This window comes from Stegostoma tigrinum, chromosome 18 (assembly GCF_030684315.1).
Source record: "Stegostoma tigrinum isolate sSteTig4 chromosome 18, sSteTig4.hap1, whole genome shotgun sequence".
In the NCBI taxonomy this organism is placed as follows: domain Eukaryota; kingdom Metazoa; phylum Chordata; class Chondrichthyes; order Orectolobiformes; family Stegostomatidae; genus Stegostoma; species Stegostoma tigrinum.
The window spans coordinates 53,700,141-53,724,031 of NC_081371.1; the positions used below are offsets into that span (position 1 = coordinate 53,700,141).

General features: G+C 43.6%; 1 protein-coding gene across 3 annotated transcripts in view; it reads left to right on the forward strand.

Annotated features, from left to right (window-relative positions):
- Nucleotides 1–23,891, forward strand: part of LOC125460664 (chemokine-like protein TAFA-2) — a 270,791-nt gene that overhangs the window by 229,759 nt on the left and 17,141 nt on the right. For 2 of the 3 annotated variants that reach the window (XR_007249305.2, XR_007249306.2), the window contains exons 4-6: nucleotides 9,644–9,796; nucleotides 14,958–15,082; nucleotides 15,217–15,361. Coding sequence is in view for 1 of the 3 variants with exons in the window: in XM_048548345.2 (XP_048404302.1) it covers nucleotides 9,644–9,796; nucleotides 14,958–15,082 (278 nt within the window). In the remaining 2 variants the exon portion in view is untranslated. The remainder of the gene's footprint in view (nucleotides 1–9,643; nucleotides 9,797–14,957; nucleotides 15,083–15,216; nucleotides 15,362–23,891) is intronic. The other variant, XM_048548345.2, reaches the window with a different exon arrangement.

The following is a 23,891-nucleotide window of genomic DNA, read 5'->3' on the forward strand; positions in this document are numbered from 1 at the left end:
AACCCTGAAAAGGGTGAGGTGATTCATTTTGGAAGGACAAATTTGAAAGCAGGACACAGGGTTAATGGAAAGATTCTTGGCAGTGTGGAGGAGCAAAGGGATCTTGGGATTCATGTCCACAGTTCCCTGAAAGCTGCCACCCAGGTGGATAGAGTTGTTAAGAAAGCGTATGGTGTGTTAACTTTCATTAATAGAGGAATTGAGTTCAGGAGCCGTGAAGTTATGTTCCAGCTATACAAAACCTTGGTTTGGCCACATCTGGAGTATTGAGCCCACTTCTGGTCACCTCATTACAGGAAAGATGTGGAAGTGTTGGAAAAAGTGCAGAAGAGATTCACCAGGATGGTGCCTGGAAGGGAGGGAAGGTCTTATGAGGAAGGGTTGAGAGAGCTAGGGATTTTCTCTTTAGAATGACTAAGGATGAGAGGTGACTTGATAGAGGTGTACAAAATGATCAGAGGTATTGATAGAGTGGGCAGCCAGAGACATTTTCCTTGGGTGGAAGTAGCTATTAACAGGGGGCATAGTTTTAAAGTAAGTGGAGGTAGATTCTTTACTCAGAGAGTGGTAGGGATGTGGAATGCATTGCCGGAGAGGGTAGTGGAGTCGGCCTCATTCGGGGAATTTAAAAGGCTATTAGATAGGCATATGGATGATAATATAAGGTAGGGGTGGAGGTTAGATAGACCTTAGGTTTAGGATAATTGATTGGCACAACATCGTGGGCCAAAGGGCCTGTACTGTGCTGCACAGTTCTATGTTCTATGTTCTGTCACCTTCCCCAGATACATTCTGTCCCACCAGCAGGACAGACACAGCAGAAGTGGTGGTGCAGTGGGGCACAGTCCAGACGGAGTTGCTCTGGGAGTCCTCAACATTGACTCTGGACCCCATGGAGTCTCATGGCTTCAAGAAAAGCATGGCCATGGAAGTCTCCTGCTGTTTACTACATACCGTCCTCCCTCAGCTGATGAATCAGTAATCCTCCACATTGAACAACACTTTAAGGAAGCACTGAGGATGGCAAGAAGGCAAAATATATTTTGGGTGGGGGATTTCAATGTCTATCACCTGGAGTGGCTCAACAGTAGCACTGCTGATTGAGCGGGTCGGGTCCTAAAGGACATAACTGCTAGACTGGGTCTGCAGCAGGTGGTAAGGGAACCAACAGGAGGGAAAAATATACTCAATGTCATCCTTACCAATCTGCCTGCTGTAGATGCATTTGTCACAACAATTTCAGTTAGAGTGATCACCACACAGTCCTTCCTTCACACTGAGAATTCCCTCCACTGTACTGTGTGGCACTATCTCTGTGCTAAATTGGACAGACTTTGAATAGTTCTAGCAACTCAAGACTGGGCATCCATGAGGTGCTGTGAGCCATCAATAGCAGCAGAATTTTACTCCTGCACAATCTGTAACCTCATGGCATATCCCCCACTCAACCATTACCATCAAGCCAGGTTTCAATGGAGAGTGCAGGAGGGTATGCCAGGAGCAGCACCAGGCATACCTAAAAATGAGATGTCAACCTGATGAAGCTCCCAAACGGGACTACTTACATGCCAAACGGTAGCAAGTGATAGGCAGAGCTAAGTGATTCCATGACCAATGTATCAGACCTAAGCTCTGCAGTCCTGCCACATTGTGAATGGTGGTGGACAATTAAACAACTCACTAGAGGAGCAGCCTCCATGAATACCCCCATTCTTAATGATGGAAGAGCCAGCACATCAGTGCAAAGGATAAGGCTGAAGCATTCCCAGCAATCTTCAGCCAGTAGTGCCAAGTGAATGGTCCATCTCGGCCTGTTCCAGTGGTCCCCAGCATTACGGATACCAGTCTTCAGTCAACTGGATTCACTCCATGTGATATCAAGAAATGGTCTGAAGGGCTGGGTACCACAAAAGTTATGGGCCCTGACAAAATTCTGGCAATAATACTGAATGCTGGTGCTCCAGAACTTTCCAGTCCTAGCCAACTGTTACAGCTGCAACACTGGTATCTCCTTGGCATTGTGGATGATTACTTGGGAATGTCCTGTACCCAAAAATCAGGACAAATCTAAGCAGGATCTTGAGGTTTTATTTCTCACAGTTTGTCTGCTTTAAAGAAAAAGTTACTTGATGGTAATAAATTTGGCAGGCTTCCCCAAGATCACAACACATACAAACACAATCATGAGGTTGCAGACATGTTCACTGAGCCAGGGTGTTTGGTTGAAGACATTTTGCACCCCACTAGGTAACATCATCAGTGCACCTCCAGTGAGGTGGAGTTACTTAGCAGGGTGACAAAATGTCTGCAACACCAGCTCGGCGAGCAAGTCTACAACCTGTCCACAACCCGAGCTACAAATCTTCCCAAAAAACTTTGAGAACAATCATGTTCTACCTTGTAAAAAGCGAAAGAACTGTGGATGCTGTAAATCAGAAACAAAAACAGAAATTTCTGGGAAACAAGATTCACTTGGCCCAAAATGTTATTTCTGATTTCTCTCCACAGATGCTGCCAGACCAGCTGAGTTTTTCCAGCAATTTCTTTTCTTGTTTCATGTTTTACCTTGCTTTTTCTAATCACACTTGAAGAAGGACTGACTTGAATTGATCAAATTATGTTGTTCATGACCTTAGGACATCCCAATGCACTTTAGAACTAATGAATTGTTATGCGCACTGAGCAGGGTGAGAAACCAGAGATAACACGGTGTGGAGCTGGAGGAACACAGCAGGCCAGGCAGCATCAGAGGAGCAGGAAAGTTGATGTTTCAGATCAGAACACATCTTTCTGAAGAAGGGTCAAAGTCAACATTCCTGCTCCTCTGATGCTACCGCGCCTGCTGTGTTCCTCCAACTCCACATTGTGTTATCTCTGACTTCAGCAATGACAGTTCTTACTATTTCAGGGTGAGAAACCAGTCAGGTAAGGATCATTTGGATTCACCTAAATCTGAACATTCAGTTGAAAATCCCCAAAGGTAATTCCAATTTAAATGTTACAACACACAATCCAAATGGAATTAAGATTGATAACAGGCAACTACACCTTAATTGGATTTGAGGGATACATACGACAACATAAATCAAGAGAAATAAACTGACAGTAGTCCAGCCTTTGTTTGAATCTTGACATTCCAAATGTAGGTAGTACAGCATTTACTGTGATAGTCGGAACTGCTGATGCTGGAGAATCTGAGATAACGCAGTGTGAAGCTGGATGAACACTGCAGGCCAAGTAGCATCTGAGGAGCAGAAAGCTTGATGTTTCAGGTTTGGGCCCTTCTTCAGAAATGGGGGAGGGGAAGGGGATTCTGAAATAAATAGTGAGACAAGGGGAGGTGGTTAGATGATGGATAAAGGAGAAGACAGGGTGAGAGGAGGCAGACAGGTCAAAGAGGTGGGGTTAGAGCCAGTGAAGGTGAATGTTGGGGAGTTGGGGGGGATAGGTCAGTCCAGGGAGGACGGATAGGTCAGGGGGGCAGGATGAGGTCAGTGGGTAGGGGATAGGCTTGAGGTGGGAGGAATGGTTAGGGAGGCGGGGACTAGCTGGGCTGGTTTTGGCATGTGGTTGAGAGAGGGGAGATTTTGAAGCTTGTGCCACAGTGATCAAAAATCCTCTCAACCGTGTCTCCCACATTTCCCCGCAACTCATCCCTCACACCCGCTATTTGCAATAACAACCAAAACAGAGTCCTCCTTGTCCTCACGTACCACCCGACCAACCTCCAAAGTCAACGCATCATCCTCCCACATTTCCGCCATCTGCAATCCGACCCTACCACCAAAGACATTTTTCCCTCCCTACCCTTATGTGCTTTCTGGAGGGACCACTCTCTTTGTGACTCCATTGGCCGCTCCACAGTCCACTCCAGCCCCACCACCCCTGGCACTTGTCCCTACAACCGAAGCAAGTGCTACACCTACCTGTATACTACCCCCTCACCCCGATCCCAGGCCCTAGGAGGACTTTTCACATCAAACAGATGTTCACCTACACGTCTGTCAATGTTATATACTGTATCCGCTGTTCCCGTTGTGGCCTCCTCTACATCGGGGAAAACCAAACGGAAGCTTGGGGGCTGCTTTGTGGAACACCTACGCTCGGTTCGCACTTAAGAACTGCACCTCCCAGTCGCGAACCATTTCAATTCCACCCCCCCAACCAACTCCACAGACGACTTGTCCATCCTGGGCCTCCTGCAGTGCCATAATGATGCCACCCGAAAGATGCAGGAACAGTAACTCATTTTCTGCTTGGGAACCCTGTAACCGAATGGTATCAATGTGGGTTTCACAAACTTCAAAATCTTCCCTTCCCCGACCACATGCCAAAATCAGCCCAGCTCGACCCCGCCTCCCTAACCATTCCTCCCACCTCAAGCCCCACCCCCATCTCCTACCCACTAACCTTGTTCCACCTCCTTGACCTGTTCGTCCTCCCTGGGCCGACCTGTCCCTCCCTAACTCCCAACCTACAATCACCTTTACTGGCTCTAACCCCGCCTCTTTGACCTGTCTGTCTCCTCTCCACCTATCTTCTCCTCTATCCATCTTCTATCCGCCTCCTCTCTCTTCTTATTTATTTCAGAATTCCCTTCCCCTCCCCCATTTCGGAAGGAGGGTCTAGGCCCGAAACGTCAGCCTTCGTGCTCCTCTGATGCTGCTTGGCCTGCTGTGTTCATCCAGCTCCACACCGTGTTATCACAGCATTGACTGTGTTAGCCAGTGTTTTATAAAAGACAATCTCAAACAGTCTGCCAGGCATGTCTACCACAAAACTTGTTGAGTAAACAGAGGTAATGAAGCCTTTCATGGTCATTAGTTAAGAGAAGGTTTCTTTTGGAGTCAATTTAAGGAAAAGATTTCACCTTGTTACTGCTTGTTGTGCAATCATGGCCTTGTTATTCCCCCTTCCATTTACAATCTTGCTGCAAATAGAAAGCAGAGGAAATTCTCATCCTCCTAAAACTTAAATTGCTGCAATTTGCAGTTTTAGACTGTTGCTGAAACTGACACATTGTTCTTGTAGCTGCCTGTTACTATAGAAACAAGATTTTATTAGGTCTGGCCATGTTCCTCTTAGACTGGACAGAGGCATGGAGGAGAATTATAGAGGGCATCTTTCCCGATTAGTAAAGCTCAGGACGTACGATTGTTTATTACGTTCTGTCACATCCCTTTGTTTATTTTAAAATGGCTAATATTGATTTAAAATAACATATAGGGAGTACAGAATGAGTGCTCCAAATAGACTTACGTTAACCTTGCTGGTTTAAGAATGTAACCTCATAGTCATAACCAGTCCTCCGTAATTAAAAACTGAAAGAACTATGGATGCTGCAAATCAGGAACAAAAACAAGTTGCATTAGAAAACTCAGCAGGTTTGATAGCATCTGTGACGAAAAAAATCAAAGTTAATGTTTTGGGTCCAGTGATCCTTCCTCAGAGAGGACCCAAAATGTTAACTCTGATATTTTCTTCACAGATGCTTTCAGGCCTGCTGAGCTTTTCCATCAACTTCTGTTTTTGTTTGTCTCTAATTAAAATCTACAGACACTATCTAGTTGGAAGAATCTTTAATGAAGATCACCATTATTAGAAATCAAGGTAATATCAATCTTAAGACAGAAAAAATATTTTCTTTAAAACATTAGATGAAGGGTCTAGGACTGAAATGTCAGCTTTCCTGCTCCTAAGATGATGCTTAGCCTGCTGTGTTCATCCAGCTCTACACCTTGTTATCTCGGATTCTCCAGCATCTGCAGTTCCTATCATCTCTGAATAAATGCATTTTCATTGTTTCTGTCAATTGATGTAAATTAATTATTTAATGACGTTCTAGAATACTAAGGCTAACTGATTGAATCAAACATACAGGGTGAAATATTGTCAAAACTTATCATCTGGCTGTATTTAAATGCCATAGATTCTGTTGGATTCAGTTTCTTAGCTTTTGGTAAGATTTATTTCACGAAACCCTTTAAAAGATGATTGCACATTTGTGAAATTGAAAGGTTGAGTGTTTGGTCGGACAGTTTAATTCCCAACATATGCTGTACATCTTTATGAGCGTGTCACTTCATGTCAATGCCAAATCAGAATTATTCATTTATTTCCCATGTATTTGGCACATATTCCCTGACTATAGAAAACATGAAGTCTGATTAACGACCTATATCGGGCTAACATTTCTTTCAAATTATAAATTCCTGTAGACTGGAAGAATCGCCCAACAGAATATCATGAACTGAATTTTATCAGAGTTGGAAGTGGTTTTAGATGCAGAGGGAGAGGGGATTGGGGACATTGAGATATTTGCTTGAGTCAAGTTGTCATTGGAATTGGCAATGTGTTCCATGGAGGCAAGTAGCCAATTAAAACCAATTAATATCCCACTTGACATTGTCAGAAACCACTGGCCTTTCTCCAGTGTGAGACTAGTTTTTCAATTGAGTCCAGAGGTCAGGAGCTACTTAAGGATCTGTCTTAACAGCAGCCCAGAGGAACTGAGGTGCCGCTCAACAAACTGGAGCAATGACCTTAAAGCCATAAGATGCAGGACCACAAGTAGGCCATTCGGCCCACTGAGCCTGCTCAGCTGGTCAATGAGTTCACGGTTGACCTGATAATCCTCAACTCCACTTTCCTAACTTTTCCCCATAACCCTTAATTCCCTTACTGATTAAATATCTGTCTACCTCAGCTTTGAATATAATGACCCAGTCTCGATAGCCTTCTATAGTAAAGAATTCCACAGATTCATTCCTCTCTGAGAAGAAATTCCTCTTCATCTCTGTCTTAAATGTGTGACCCCTTATTCTGAGATTATGTCCCTGATTCCTTGTCTGCCTTTGGGGTAAACAGCCTTTTCTCATCTAAATAAGAAAAAAACAGAAGAACTGCAGAGGCTGTAAATCAGAAACAAAAACAAAAATTTCTGGAAAAGTTCAGCAGGTCTGGCAGCACTTGTGGAGAGAAAGCAGAGTTAATGTTTTGGGTGGAGTGACCCTTCCTCAAAATTCCTGAGTTATGAAGTGTCACTGGTCCTGAAACGTTAACTCTGCTTTCTCTCCACAGATGCTGCCAGATGTGCTGAGCTTTTCCAGCAATTTCTGATCTTGTTTATTCACCGACTGTGCCAAGTCCACTAAGGATCTTGTATGTTCCAACAAGGTCACCTCTGACTGAGCCACAAGTAAGAAAAGACCATGAACCTGGCCAAAACTAATCCTGTGGCGGTGTTCTCTGGCTGGACTCTTGACCCAAATAACCTTCTTTAATTATAAATTTCCAGCAGGTTTCTCCTCAGTGCTCATCTGCCTGCATGACATTCAGCCCAAACAGCGCCGGGCCTGTACTGTTCACTGTAACTTTAGGCTTCCAACTGTTTGAACCTACTCAGCCAAACCTGATTGGACACAGAACATCATGCTGGCCAACGAGAAGCCTGTCTGACATCAGTATGGGATTGCCATTCAAATACCTACACCTTACCTGCACAAATAACCCACAGCAAAAGTCTACCCACAGCACATTCTGCGAAAAGGAAGTGATACCCTGCTCAGTGGCACCCAGTCTGGTTTCTGCCAGGGCCACTCACCTCCCAACCTCATTACAGCCTTGGTTCAAATATAGGCAAAACAGCTGAATTCCAGAGGTGAGGTGAAAGTGACAGCTCTTGACATCATGGCTGCATTCAAATGACTGTAGCATTAAGGATCCCTAGCAAAACTGGAATCAATGGGTATCTGGGGGCAAACTCTCTACTGGTTGCAGTCATGCTTCGCACAGAGGAAGATGGTTGTTTGAGGTCAGTCATCTCAGCTCCAGGACATCTCTGCAGGAGTTCCTCAGGGTAGTCTCCTGGGCCCAAACATCTTCAGCTACTTCATCGATGCCTTCCCACCATTGTAACGTCAGAAGTGGGGATGTTCGCTGATGATTGCACAGTGTTCAGCACCATTTATGCCTCCTCACTTACTGAAAAGGTCCATTTTAAAATGCAACAAGATCAGACCATGTTGAGGCTTGGCTTGACAAGTGACAGGTACTATACGTGCCACACAAATGCCAAGCAATGACAATCTCCCATGAGTCACAATGTAATCATCACTCCTTTGACATTCGATGGTAGTACTACCACTAAATCCCCTGCCATCAACAGTCAGGAATGTGATGGAATACTCCCCATTTGCCTGGATGGGTGCAGCTCCAACAACTCAAGAAGCTTGGCACCATCCAGGGGAAAGCAGCCTGCTGTGTTAGCACCACATTCACAAACATCTTCTCCCTCCACCACTGATGCTCAGTAGCAACAGTATGTACCATTGACAAGATGTACTGCGGAAATTCATCAAAGATCCTCAGACAGCACCTTCCCAACTCTTGACCACTTCCATCTAGAAGGACATGGGCAGCAGATACATCCATCTGCAAGTTCCCCTCCAAGCCACTCACCATCCTGACTTGCAAATATATCACTATTTCTTCACTATTGCTGGGTCAAAATTCAGGAATTCCCTCCCTAAGAGCATTGTGGGTCTACCTACTGCATGAAGGCTGCAATAGTTCAAGAAGGCAGCTCGTCACCACCTTCTCAAGGGCAACTAGAGATGGGCATTAAATACTGGGCCAGACAGTAACATCCGTGTCACATAAGTGAAAGATAAACAAATATGGTGCTAATGTTTGATTGATTAATTAATATTTTAATTTTTTTAATATCAAGCATTCAGGTGAAATAAAATGTAAGAACCACAAAGGTACCTTTGTACCCAGATGATTGAATTATCTGGGAAATAATCATAGCCGTCAGGGCAGAAGATTTTCATGTTAAGGATACATATTCCCTGATAAATATTGTTCAATATTTCCAGCATTAAGTGCATTCTTCATCCACAAATTTAAGATTTTGCCATAAGCAAAAAACTTTGGGAATCCACCTCTCCCTGTCCAAACCTAACTGGATTTAACCAAGCAACAAAGACATTGCAATTGTAGACGGTAAGAAACTAATCTGTATTTGATGCACTGACTGTTTTTAGAGGTATTATTGGATTAGATGTTTAGCGTTTGACCTAGAATTGATTTCTCAAGATGTATTTTTCCCTGTGATGATCGAAGAACACTGCAGTGTTCCTATCATTATTTTGTGTTGAGATTATCAAACTTAACTCTGCCAAGGGACAAGCTTGCCTGGGGGCCTGGCTGGCTATGTGCTAACGTGAAGAACATGTGGGAAACTATCTAACACACAGTGAAGGTTCTTACGATGTCTCTACAGGAAGACCCGGTTCAAATCCCAATTGCTCCAGAGCTGAGTAATAATGTCTCTGAATAGGTTGATTAGGGAAAATATCTGTAGCTTGAAGTGGAATGCAGGAATGAGATAATGGGTTGTGGTGGACACAGCGTGGGAGTCACTATTGTATCCTGTTTAATGTTATTCCATCTGGGATCAATTCAGTGGGAGAATTGAGCGGATTGTCATCATGGATTCTGAAGGGAAGGGAGGACATGGTGACCTCAATTAAACTTCATTGACCTGAAGCTCAACCCAGGAGACTGATAGACATTCCAGAGTGTGTGATGATGTCTGCGCATTGATCTTCCACTGACCAGCTCCTTTATTATTGCACAGGTCACCATGTTAAGACCGGCACCTGTGAGGTAGTGGCTTTGCACAGATGCTGCAATAAGAACAAAATCGAGGAGCGCTCCCAGACAGTGAAGTGCTCCTGTTTCCCGGGACAAGTCGCGGGAACAACACGTGCTGCTCCTTCCTGTGTTGATGGTAGGTTGGCTCTCTGGCCTCAAAGATTGACTTGGGCTCATTTTTTTAAATGCTTCCCTTGCGTATCTATCGATCTTTATTCCATTTCTGTTTTCTTTCGATGTTGATTGCCTTTACAGTCAGTTGGTTTGGAAGCTATCACACTTACAAAGGTACAGTAATTAGTTCAGCAGCGCAAAAGAAACAAAACTGAGTCTAAATGTAACACTCAGATAGAACATTTGCTCAACATTATTTAAAAAGGGAATGCTCCCTCATCTTGAATTTTGGAAATGTCCTGATTTTCTAAAGTATTTCAGGAAGAAAAGTTGCTGTCTGTTGAGGAGACAATGCTGATTTAGTTAGTTGAGGCTCGTCCTTTGGGGTATGGTTTCTAATCCCGCCCACTCAACATGGAGTTTAAATTCAATTTAATTAAAAAATGTCAGTAAAGTGAAAGCTAGTCTCAGTGTGGTGACCATGAATAGCGTTTTCTCTTCTCTGGTGTGGTGTGAGTGATGGTGGGAAAATACAGAGAGAATTTTTAAAAATCAGAATCTCAACATCGTGAAAGGTTTTTGCCTGAAATGGCAACTCCAAAATCTTGCCATTGTGTGTTAACAACCGTAGTTCCCCGGCTTGCTTTTATTTAAAGCTTCAACTCACCTTATTATAACACCACTTCCAAGTCTCTCCCTCCCCAATAAAGAGGGAAAAGCCTTAGTCATAGAACACAAAATGTAGTTGCAGAAGGCCGTTTGAGTGGCTGGAGGCCAGTGTCCTGCAAGGATTAGTATTTGCACCTGTATTGTACATTATACATGTAAATGATATAGATGGAGAAGTGTGTGTGGGGATTTGGAGGGGAGAATGTTAAGCAAGTTTGTAGATGACACCAAGATTGGTAGAGTGGTTAATAGTGAAGAAGATGGTTGTAGGTTGCAGGAGGATATAGATGAGTTTGTCGCGTGGGCATAGCAGTGGTAGATAGCATTTAAACCTGATAAGTATGAAGTGATGCACTTTAGAAAAGACAAGATCAGGGAATATTTAATAAATGACAGAACACTGGGTAGCTTAGAGGAACAGAGGCACCTTAGAATAATTATTCACAGACCCCTGAAGTCAGCGGAGTACTTGAATAGGATAATTTTGATGGCGTGTGGGACACTTGCTTTCGTCAGTCATGGCATTGCGTTTAAGAGCAAGAAGGTAATGTTGGAGTTGTACGGAGAGTTGATTAGGCCACAGCTGGGATACTGTGTGCAGTTCTGGTCGCCTCACGACAGGAAGGATGTGATAGCACCAGAGGGAGTGCAGAGGACGCTCACCATCTGTGGCCAGGGATGGAGATATTGAACTATAAGGAGGTACTAGTTAGGCTTGGATTGTTTCGTTTAGAGCAGAGAAGGCAGAGGGGGGACATGATTGAGGTGTTTAGGATAACGAGGGGTACAGACAGGATTAATAAAGACCAGCTGTTTCCTTTGGTTGAGGAGTCAATCATGAGAGGGTAGTTTTAGGGCAAGGGACCAGGAGATTAGGAGGGGGTTTGAGAAAAAACTTTTCACTCGGTGAGTGTTGAGAATCTGGAATGCACTGTCTGGAAACCTTACAACCTTCAAAAAATATTTGGATGAGCTCTTCACATATCATAACATTCAAGATTGTGGGAGAAATGCAGAAAATTGGGGTTAGCACATTTCTAGTGGTAATTGTTGATGGTGCAAACTAGAAGGGCTGAAGGACCTTTCCTGTGGTAATTGACTCTACGACTCCTGAAGAAATGGCAGGGATGTGATGGGCTGGAGATCTTGATGATAAATTAGACTGCACAGATTCCTGAACTGTAAGCCTCAGTGGGGACCTGGGGGCTGCAGTTTGCTGAATGCTTGACCCAACCATCATGTTGCTGCTCCTTCACAACAAGGTCCCTGCATTCTCATTGGTCACCATTGCCCTGGACCCTTTATCCACACAAATCAGCATTGGCAAGCCATCACACTCCCAAATCTTCATTTCCGCTGTGTTTTGCCTGCCTGTGCCAGACCCCAGGTCCACAGCTGTCCCCCTTCTGCTGTAAGCTCCATTCCCCTCCATGTGGCACTGCTAGTTCAACTAGTCTCGTTTATAGAGTCAGATGGCACAGAAACAGGCCCTATGGCCCAACTCATCCATGCTAACCAGTTTTCCTAAACTGAACCAGCTCCATTGGCCTGTGTTTGGTCCTTATCCTTGTCTACCACGTATCTGTCCAAATGTCTTTTAAATGCTGTAATTGTACCAACCTCTACCACTTCCTTGGCAGCTCCTCAATCCATGCACCACCCTCTGTGTGAAAATGTTGCCCCTCAGGTCCCTCTCCCCCCACCTCACCTTAAACCTATGCCCTCTAGTTTTGGACTCCCCCACTCCCAGGTGAAATAACTCCACAGAGGCCAGTATCCCACAAAGTCATTCTTTATTTACACGTGGGAGAGTCCTTGACACTGACCCAGCTCCCTCGGAGCCAGCTCTCAGAGTGAAGAGGAGGAGTGACGCTTCGGTTCATATCTGTCAGCCAGGTCTCCCTGATTGGATCAGATTAACGAGCCCCAATCAGGGAACTCGTATTCTATGAGGTCCACCTGGCTGACCTCATTGCAGTCACTGCCCTGGGGCAAGGTCCTTGGCTATTCATTCTATTGATGTCCCTTATGATCTTATAACCCTCTATAAGGTCACCCCATTGGCCTCCTATGCTCCAGGAAACAAGTCCAGCCTATCCGGCCTCTCCTCATAACTCAAACCTTTCAGTCTTGGTAACATCCTTGTAATTCTTGTGTTTTTGTGCCAGGGCTGAAGCGTAAAGTTAATTGCTTAGAAAACTATTTTGGAAAAATTTCATGTTTGTCCCATGGGGAGCTACTATCCCAAAAGGCCAGTTAAAAGACAACTGGTTTAGAATTAGGGTTAGAATTAACCCTGAGCCATTTTCTGAATCAGGTAATAGCTGGTAAGAAAGTGGGTGAATACCAAGATAGACTGGTTAGAATCCCTATATGCATTCTCTGGGACTTAAACCAATCTGCTTTGGAAATCTTTAGGCCCTCTGGAATGTACTCCTCAACTTCACACCTGGTTTGTGGGTGTGGGCAGTGTTGGTAGATATCAGATAAATCCCAGACCTGGTATGTTCCCCACATACCAGGATTTGGGGTGGGGTTAAATATGGTCAGGTGTAGGCTCAAATAAATGGCTGGATAGGGACTTGGGGAGATGTGGAAACTCTGGGGTTGACAGGGAGGTCTACCAGGAATGGAATAATGGTGTTCAGCTGTTCACCTACACAGTGAGGTGTCACCTAGAACTCACGGGCAGAGGATGGGCCTTCTATCGTCCTGTAGAGCAGAAGGGAGCAATGGAAACAAAAATGTCTGAGTGGCTGAAATGAGGGGATGTTAGGGTGGGTGAGAGTGAGTGAGGGAGAATTTGTCATGTGATGGTGGAACATGAGCCACAGTGGGAAGCAGGTGGAGTAACAGAGGGAGGCTGACTGTGAAGTAGCAGAAGCATGATGGTGGCATTTATCCTGGCACAGCAGAGTGGGTCAGCATCATTGACCTTCTTGCATATTTCCCGGACATTTCACCAGACCATGGAGACCTCACCCATCATCAATTCAGCCTGGCAGGTTATGGTGTTGTGGCTTTCTTAGGTGTTCCTGGGGATAGGAGCATCCTGTCCATCAGGGCACTGACTGAGGCTGCAGTTGGCTATTGGTGACATTGATTTTCCCTAACCTGCCATGCCCTCTGGGAGTGGATGCAGCCTTCAGGGGCAGCTTCAAATTGTCATCACTTGTCTGTGAACAGAATGGCATTTTCATTACAGGGGATGGTGCATTGTTAAAGGACAGTGACGCTAGGATGGTAGTGTAAAAAGACTCACTGGGTCTTATGGAGAGAAACCCTCCTAGAACCTCAATGAATAACACTTTGTTAAAGTTGGTAACAGTCAGCCCATTGTTTTGAACTTCGACTTTATGACCCAAGAAGCAGAGCAGTGCAGCAGGCAGCTTATTTAACTCATTAACAGCTTAAGACCTTTTTCTCATGTTTGTTAAGCAGGAGATTTTGAAAAAGACTCCAGGCTGTGACATTTGAACAGAGCTTATGTTTGCCTCAAAAGCATTTGCATCTACTCCAAACATTTGTGACTCCCATACTGCAGGTTAAGACTCTTGGAACAGTAGATGTCTGGCCTTTTTGAACTCAGCACAACTCAAATGGTCCTGCTGCGTTCAGGACTGTCATCTGTGGAAATCAGACTCTACCTCCTTTCCCCACTGGCAAAACAAATTGAATCTGTTGGAACTGGTTCAGGGTGAAATTTCCACCTTCAGGCCCTGCCTGCTATTTTTAATGCTCTGTGAATTTTTTTCTGACTCCATAAAAAGCCGACTCCATGCCCACTAGTTCTAGATTTGTGAGACAGGGGAATCAATCAGTAAGCATCTCACCTGTTAAAGTCCTCTTGAAGCTTCATACATTTTGATAAGATCACCTCTCATTCTTCTAAATTCCAGAAATTATAGATCATTCTACTCAAACCCACTTTATAGGACAGGCCCTTCAAATTCAGAAATCGAGCTGGTGCACTATCGTTGCATGGTCTACATAGCGAGTAGATTCATCTTTAGATATGGGGCAGCACGGTGGCTCAGTGGTTAGTACTGCTGCCTCACAGTGCCAGGGACTCGGGTTTGATTCCAGCCTCAGGCAACTGTCTGTGTGGAGTTTGCACTATCTCTCTGTGTCTGCGTGGGATTCCCCTTGGTGCTCCATTTTCCTCTCATAGTCCAAAGATGCGCAGGTTGGGTGAATTGGCCATGCAAAATTTTCCATAGTGTCCAGGAATATGCATGCTAGGTGGATTAACCCATGGGAAATGCAGCGTTAAAGGGGGAGGGTAGGAAGGTGGGCCTGGGTGGGATGTCCTTCAGAGGGGCAGTGTGGACTCAATGGGCCAAATGGCCTGCTTCCACATTGTAGGGATTCATGTAAAGAGCAACATTGCCCAAAAATGGGCGGAAAACTGGATGCAGTGTTCTCTATTGCATTTCAGTTGAATATGCCATTGACTTATGTTTGCCTTCCATGGGGAATTTAAGCTAATAAGTTGTTGTTTGATGTTGAACCAGCCTCAATAGTTTTACAGAAATGGTGGTGTCAGATGCAGCCATGCCTGGAAGGAGAGGAATGTAAAGTCTTGCCAGATCGCACTGGTTGGAGCTGTGCCTCTGGAAATAAAGTAAAAACAACCAAGGTAAGTCAATCATCTGTCCAACCAGAGAATATTTTAATTTCAGAATGTGTCTCATGTTAAAGAAAAGGTGGCATTTTTGGATTGCCTGCTTTACAGTACAAATGACTTTAACTTGAACTGCATTTATACTGCAGCTGGTGGTTGGAAATTGGTAGGGGTTCCAGCCAGGTAAAACTCCGATTTACATCACCTCGCTGGAACTCCAATTCTCCCTCTCAGGAGAGAGACCTCCTCAGATGCCAGTTCTAACAGCTAACTGAACATTTAAACCAACTCCAGGTAGGTTCACAAAGTTGTCTAAACTGAATTGGGTGGTGCGTTGGGTTTGACATCAGCCTTTCACATTTGACCTCTGTGACCTGGATTCAATGGCAGCCCTAACAAATCAGACAAGAGTATTCTCTGTCTCTTGATGCCGAAGTGGGCTAGCGCAGTTTGAATCCCGTGTCTGGAGGGCTTAAAGATTTATTGCTGTTTTATTTTGCTTTGAAGTCGAGCAGGCTGCTCTCCTGGTCTCTGAGACAGCATTCATCACTCAAACAACAACATCCAAAACAGGTTAACTGAGTAGTTACCTCATTGTTGTTTATGTGACCTTGCTGTGTACAAATTGGCTTCTCCCTCGGCAAGCACCAACAGTGAAACACTTTGAAAATGTCCCAAGTGTGTGAAAGCTGCCAGATACGTATATATAAAGACATGTTATTTCATCCCCCTTGCTGCGTATCAGAAAGATCAATGTCCTAATTTAGCATTCTCGCATGGAGAAAAGTTGTGCCGGCTGGTGCAGTGCAGTAATGGGTGCTGTGTTGAAGTTGAGCTGAAGAAAGTGGTTTTCAATTGGATAGTGGATACTTTACTCCTGGCTGTCACATATCTGATACCTGCAGTTAGATTGCTCGGAGTAAGGAGATTTGAGAGCAGTGTTCAAAATCATGAGGTCGTCGGACACAGTAGGTAGCGCAACTGTTGCCTTGAGTGGAAGGGTCAAGAAACAGAGGACACAGATTTAAAGCGATTGGCAACACGAATCATAGGGAACATAAGGAATTTCATTTGTATGCAGTGAATGGTCGGGAACTGAGGTATTCAGTCGCTGAGTAAGTGGTCAAGGCAGATCCCATAGGACCATAAGATGTAGGAGCAGAAGTAGGCCATTTGGCCAATTGAGTCTGATGCACCATTCAATCACGGCTAATATGTTTCTTGACCTCATTCTCCTGACTTCTCCCTGTATCCCTTGATCCTCTTACTAACCAAAAACTATCTATCTTGTCTTAAATGCACTCAATGACTTGGCCTCCACAGCTCTCTGCAGCAGTGAGTTCCATAGATCTCCCATCCTCTGGCTGAAGAATTTCCTCTTCTAAGCTCTAAAGGGTTATTCCTTCACTCTGAGGCTATGCCCCCAGTTCCAGTCTCTCTTACTAATGAAAACATCTTCTCCACGTCTACCCTATCCTCTTAGTATTCTGGATGTTTCAAACAGATCCCCTCTCTCCCCTCTCTTCCTTCTAAGCCCCATCAAGTCCGGACCCAGAGTCCTCAATTGCTCCTCATTTGACAAACCCTTCATCCCTGGGATCATTCTTGTACATTTTTCTAGACCCCTTCAAGGCCAGCACATCCTTCCTTAGATACAGAGTCCAAAATTCTCAGCCCAGGATTCTCGGCAGTGTGGAGGAACAGATTGCTCTTGGGTCCACACCCATAGATCCCTCAAAGTTGTGACCCAAGTTGATAGGGTTGTAAAGAAGACATGCAGTGTGTTGACTTTCATTGGCAGGAGAGTTGAATTTAAGAGCTGTGAAGTTATGCTGCAGCTCTATAAAACTCTGGTTAGATCACACTTGGAATATTATGTTCAGTTCTGGTCACATCATCAAAGGATAGATGTGGAAGCTTTCGAGAGCACGCAGAGGAGATTTAACAGGATGCTGCCTGGACTGGAGGGCAGGTCTTACGTGGAAAGGTTGAGGGAGCTAGACCTTTTTTTATTGGAGCAAAGAAGGATGAGTGGTGACTTGATAAAGGTGCACAAGTTGATCAGAGGCATAGATAGAGTGGTGTAGTCAGGGACTTTTTCCCAGGGCAGAAATGACTATTATGAAGGGGTATAATTTTAAGGTGATTGGTGGAAGGTAGACGGGAGATGTCAGAAGTAGGTTCTTCACACAGAGAGTGGATGGGTGTGTGGAATGCACTGCCGGCAGTGGTAGTGGAGTCAGATACTTTAAAGACTTTTAAACGACTCTAGGATAGGCACATGGAGGATAGTAAAATGTAGGGTATGCAGAGTAGATTGATCTTAGTAGGAAAATAGGTCAGCGCAACATCATGGACTGAAAGGCCTGTACTCTGCTGTACTGTTCTATGTTCTATGTTTTCTTAAAACTGCTCACAATATTCCTAATGCGGTCTGACCACAGTGTTATACATCAGCAGCGGTACATCCCTGATCTTTTATTCTAGCCCTCTTGAAATGGATGCTAACGTTACACTTGCCTTCCTAACTGCCAACTGAACCTGCATGTTAACCTTAAGAGAATCCTGAACTAAGACTCAATCTAGGACTGACCTAGAATTCAATCATGATTTTAAGGATAAACACCTGAAAAGGAAATGAAAGCAGCCAGACAATGGGGAAAGGAGAGGAAAGTGAAGTTGGAATGCTCTCGCAGTGAACTCCTGTGGTCTTAATGGATTATATTACCTCCTTGTCTTTTCTTTCTTGATTGGATAGACCCTGAACAGTTTTCCTGCCCACTCGCACCCTCGCCCTCTGCTGAGGAGCATTGAACAGGGGCACAATCTCAGGATAAGGGGCGATTCATTCAACACTGAGTTGTGTCATGAATCTTCTTCATTATCTATTGTCGGTGCCCTACCATTCAATATATTTTTGTTTCTCTGTGAAGAAAGCATTATGGGAACAGCCAGTAATAGGAGTTGAGTTAGAGGATTGACCGTGATCATTCTGAATGGCAAAGCAGGCTTGAGGGGCTGATTGATCTATTTCTGTTCCTGTTCCTTATGTTTTTACATCAAGGTGCCCAGTCATTCTGGATTAGACAAGCTAAGTCTGTGCCAATTTTGCTTCAATGGTTTCCATCCATGATTTGTTGCAAATAACTTGGTGCTTTGGGGAGGCATGACTGGCTTTTAAATCATAAATTGCACATGACAATGGCTGTTTAATTTGCAGATGTAATCTTTGAACCAGACCGAAGATACTTTCTGATATTCTTTTCACAGAAGGGCATGCACTGCAATCACCTCTTGTGCCCCATCTTGTACAGAGAACACCCGCATCCAGATAGAACAGCTGATGCAGTTTCTTTTTGTGTACTGTCTGCTATTCTCACTTGGCTGAATGCTTTACCTCAGCACTGTAACATTCAAAGAGGCTGCTTTTTCTGGTGTTTGACAAATGACCGGCTTCCTTGTGCACTGTAAGCATTGGTCGTCACCTCAGGAGTGACTGCATTCTCACCAGTCAGCAGGAATCTACCGTCAGATGCAGTTTTGAGAAAATCGGAGCCCACTGAATGATTCACTACTCATAGATGTACATTTGAACTATGCACTTCCTAGCCCAGCACTCGAGTTTCTGTAGGCTCCTGTTTAGAGGTACTCAATTTATTTTAATATTAACCTTAGGACAACATATTACAGTTGTACAAGACTTTGATAAGGCCACATTTGGAGAACTGTGTACAATTCTGGTCACCGTGCAACAGGAAAGATGTTATTAAATTGGAAAGGGTGCAAAGAAGATTAACAAGTATGTTATGAAGATTGGAGGGTTTGAGTTATAAGGGGAGGCTGGATAGGCTGGGACTCTTTTCTCTGGAGCTTAGCAGGTTAATAGGTCACCTTATTGATGTATATAAAATCACAAGGGGCATAGCTGGGGTGAAAAGCCAAGATCTTTTTCCTAGGGTGGGAGAGTCCAAAAGTACAGGGCATAGGTTTAAGGTGGGAGGGGAAAGGTTTAAAATAGGCTTGAAAGGCAACTTTTTCACACAGAAGGTGGTGCATGTATGGAACGAGCGCCAGAGGAAGTGGTAGAGTTGGGTACAAGTACAATATTTAACAGACATTTACTTCAAAAAGACAAGTTTTGAGGAAAATGGCATCAGGGCAAGCGAATAGGATTAATTCAGTTTAGGAAACCTGCTCGGTACAGATGAGTTAGGTCAAAGGACCTGTTTCTGTGTTGTATGACTCTATGAATCTGTAACCTGTTCAGCCACATGAGGATGTACCCCTGAGACATGGGGGACTTGAAAAAAACCTGGGACTGTCGGGCCTGCACCCCAAAGGAATGACTCCGAAGCAAGTAATGAAACACAGTTAATACACTATTAAAGCTGAATACTTGCACCACTTCTAATACAGCCTAACTTCCACTTCTATAACATGAACTGACTCTGTTCTGTTTAAGCTCATCTGCTGCTGAAAACCTTCTCATTACTTTGAGTATTCCAAGGTCTGTGTTCAAGTCCCACCTGCTCCAGAGGTGTGTAGTAACATCCCTGAACATGCTGTTCAGAAAATAATATACTCCTGGCCAGCCTCCCATACTGTACCCTTTGTAAATCTGCCATCATGCAGAACTTGGCTGTTCACATCCTCAATCAAATTGAGTCCCATTCACCCATGAACATTTTGCTTGCTGGCTTTTACTGGGTGCTAGTAAAGCAATTCATCCAGTATAAAATTTTCATTCTTGCTTACAAACCTCGCTAATGCCAAGGCCCTGAGCTATAGAATCCCCTTCTGAAACATGTTGTACAGGGCTCTGATACCATTGACAGCCGGTCAGTGGGGTAGCTCATTGGCACCAATTCCCTTTCCTATTGTTTGAAAACCAAGCTTAAACAAGCTCGACAGCCCCTTTTGGGGCGATGCAGTGAAAACAAAATCAAACAGTCAAAAACTGCCTTTAAGCTAAACTTTTCAGACATGCAGTGACAGACTTGTGTAGCACAGGGGATTATGAACATGAACACTTCAGCCCGATAGGTAGAAGCACTAGCAACAAAACCAGAGGTTGCTGTAAGCTCAGCAGGTTTGGCTGCATCTGTGAAGAAAACATCGGAGTGAACATTTCAGGTCAGGTGACCGTTCTTCCGCACTGGTAGCTGGGAAATCATCAGTTCATATGCAGAAAACAGGGAGGGGGATGGGTTGGGGAGTAAATGATAGGATAGAGCCCAAAGAGGGAGAACAGCAGTTGGGTAAACAAAGGAGTTGATAACGAAGCTCACCCCACGCACTAGCACTGGACCACAAGGACATTGACCAAACCACCTACCTGTGCTGAACGTAGGGGTCTGTTTAATTAACTGTCATAGAGTATAAACATTAGGGCTTCCTAACAAGAAGATGCACTTGTTGTATGTGACTTGGTGTAGTTTATTTAATGATATTAATAGGTACCATTAACATTGACTAGTTAGGCACACTTCCAACTATCAGGAGTCAGGGTATTTCATGTCTATCTCTGATAGCACCTTATATAAGACCACTTCCCTTCCCAAAGACCATGTGACGTTATAAGATCGAGTAGAGCTAATGGAACTTTAACATTAACTCTTTCAAACCTATTACCTTACATCTCCCATAAAGTTTTATTGCCCGTAGTTAACAATCAGACAATTATGTGTGTGTCAACTTTTATTTTTATCACTATATAACCACCGTCAAGTTTCTGACTTTACAAGCTTAGGTGGTTTGGAGGTTGCATAATTATTCTGGAATGCACTCCTTCCCGACTTGGAAGATTGGTAGATCTCTGTATGAGGTGTGATTTTGATTTGCTGTAAATCATTTCTGTGCAGGATGACCTGTTTGGATATCTTTTGCATGGGATGTCATTCCTACTGAACCTGGCAAGTGGCCTATTGCCTTATGCTGAGGACTCTTAATTAACCTGAGTATCTTTCACAAGTGAATTCTTCCCTGCTGGCTCAGATAGCTGGCCTATAACATCATCAGGGGTACCTTTAATCACAAAAAGGTCCATAATGGAATATGGCTGCTCTGATGAAACAAGCACTTTCTCCTGTAAAGTGTTGTAGATTTCTGAACTAGACAAATACATTTTCATTTGAAGAGGTATTTTTTTTTGTGCAGTATCTTGGATGTTTAGAGGCAATTTCTTCTTCATGGTCTGAATCTGTGTATGTTCGTCTGGCTTCCATGAACCCATCTCTATTTGGTTCAAACAAATCTTTGCCCTCTATTTTTGGATAGTTCAACTGTTGAGGCCACAACTAGAGTATTTGTGTGCATTTCTGGATTCAAAAATGTGATTATGCTCGAGACGGTACAGAGGAAGTTTATCAGGGTATTGCCTGGGTTGGAGAGTTTTAGTTATGAAGTGAGATTAGATAGACTGGGGTTGTTTCTCCTTGGAGTAGAAGAGGAATAGAGTTGGGGAGGAGTGCATGATTGAGATGTATAAAATTATAGCAATCACAGACAGGGTAGAGAGGAAGAGACTTTTCCTCTCAGCGGAGGGATTGAGAACTGGGAGCATGGATTTAAGGTAAGGGCAGAAGGTTTAGAGATGATGTGCAGAAAAAGATTTTCACTTGGAAGGTGGTGGAAATTTGGAATTCACTGCCAGTAGGGGTGGTAGGAGCAAAATCTCTCCTTACATTTAAGAAGTATGTAGATTTCCACTTGTGACGCCGAGGATATGGACTGCGATTAGAATAGTTAGGTGCTAGTTTGACTGGCAGAAACTTGATGGGCCAATGGACGTTTTACTGTGCTGTACACCTTGAAGTCTCGAAGATCTTTACTTCATTAGGTCGATTAGGATGGACAACTTCATTTATTTTTGATGGTTACTGATCAGCTAGACACATTCATATCCTTAGCGGTGTTACTGGAAGACTGCCGCTCATTCAGCACCATCTCTGATGCTGACATTGATAACTTGCTTTGAGAGACAGTGGATTGAAACATTCTTCAGTGAGGCTAGGAATAGAAAGCATTTTCATCAGTCCTATGGAATATGTGACCTCCTTCCTGCTGACAGAATAAAATAATGTCTTTTGACAACAGTGTAATCTCAATGGGTTCTTTCATTGTTTTGGGCTCTGCCATAAGTCTGAGAATCCCAATGAAATCTTCGCAGGGTGTTCCTTAACTACTTGCTGACAACTGTTTGTTTATAAGTCAATTGTTCTTGAAGAACTAGTCAAAAGCTTTCTGTTACCTCAATGCTGTTGAGGCTAAGATATGGGTGGCATGGTACTTACCACAGCTGCTTCACAGGACTAGAGACCTGGATTCGATCTCAGCCTTAGGTGATGGTCTGTGTGCAGTTTTCACATTCTCCCTGTGTCTGTGTGGGCTTCCTCTGGGTCCTCTGGTTTCTTCCCACTGTCCAAAGATGTGCTGCTGAGGTGGATTGGCCATGGGAAATTGTCTGCAGTGTGCAGGTTGGTGGATTAGTTATGGTCGCTACAGGGATTGGTAGGAATCTGGGTTTGGGTGGGATGCTCTTTGGAGAATTGGCGCAGGCTTGATGGGCTGAATGGCCTCTTTCTACGATATACTTGCAGGTTCAAAAGAGAGGAATATTGATTGTAGACTGCACGCACATTTTCAATTCTCACACTCTGTTTGTGTTGCAGCATTTCTTGTAACATATCTGTAATAGTAGGCATTATTCCAGCTGGACTGTGTAGTTTCATCTCTGTAAACTGTAACTTTTAGTTCTTTAGCTGTGATAGTCAACCTGACAGAATAGAGACACTTGTTCTCATACGAAGCTTAAAATTCACAAGATCTTTATTGATCCAAGTAAATTCTGTAAAACTTGAGTCAGTTGAGTCACAAATTTTGAATGAAGCACAAATTTCCCCTAGGAATGTCTCTCCTACCTTTTCTAATTGAGGTAAATCACCTCATGCAAATATGGATGATCATTTTGTAAGAGTAAGAATTTAGCTTTTTGCTGCCCTGAAGCTGTGCTTAACTTCTGTATACCTTCTGGAAGTCAACTACAGCGTCTTTTGTCATCATTGCATGTGCCTGTGAGTCTTTGTTACTCCATAGTGCTCATACTGAAGAAGGGACTAGGCCTGAAACGTCAGCTTTACTGCTCCTGTGATGCTACTTGACCTACTGTGTTCATCCAGTCTATACCTTGTTATCTCATCATTTCTGCTGTTTAGTTTACTCTTTGTTTTGGTTTGTCAAGTGCCTCTTTAGAGTGCTGTACCTTAAAAAGTGATTAGTTTTCGTTGTTCTCCTGAGGGTTGTATTTTTCCTCTCAGAATCCATATGTGAGTCTTTCTAGTTTTTGCTTCAACCATAATCAGAATGACTTTTCTGAAATTTACATCTATTTGGATTGTAAGCTGTCAGACAAAGACACATCAATAAGTCTAACAATAATTCTATCTGTTATGAATTTTGATTTCAAAACCCTGTTGCCAAAATATTCTACTAATTTGTAGAAAGCATTCATGAAATAATTAGTGGATTCACCTGGAAGCTGAACTCTTCAGAGATATCTTACCCTTTGAAGAATATTATTTGTTCCCAGATCAAAATAATTGTCATAAGGTTTTAAAACTATTAATACCTTTTATATTTACACTATTTTTGATATCATATCCTACAGGGTTTGCTGAATACAGTACCATATTAAATTTCTTGCTTCAAATTTAGTGCTTAGTTTTGAAGCAATTTTGTTGTTAAGAATTGTTTACTCCAAGATGTCTCATCCTATGATAGAGATAATGGGAACTGCAGATGCTGGAGAATCCAAGGTAACAAAGTG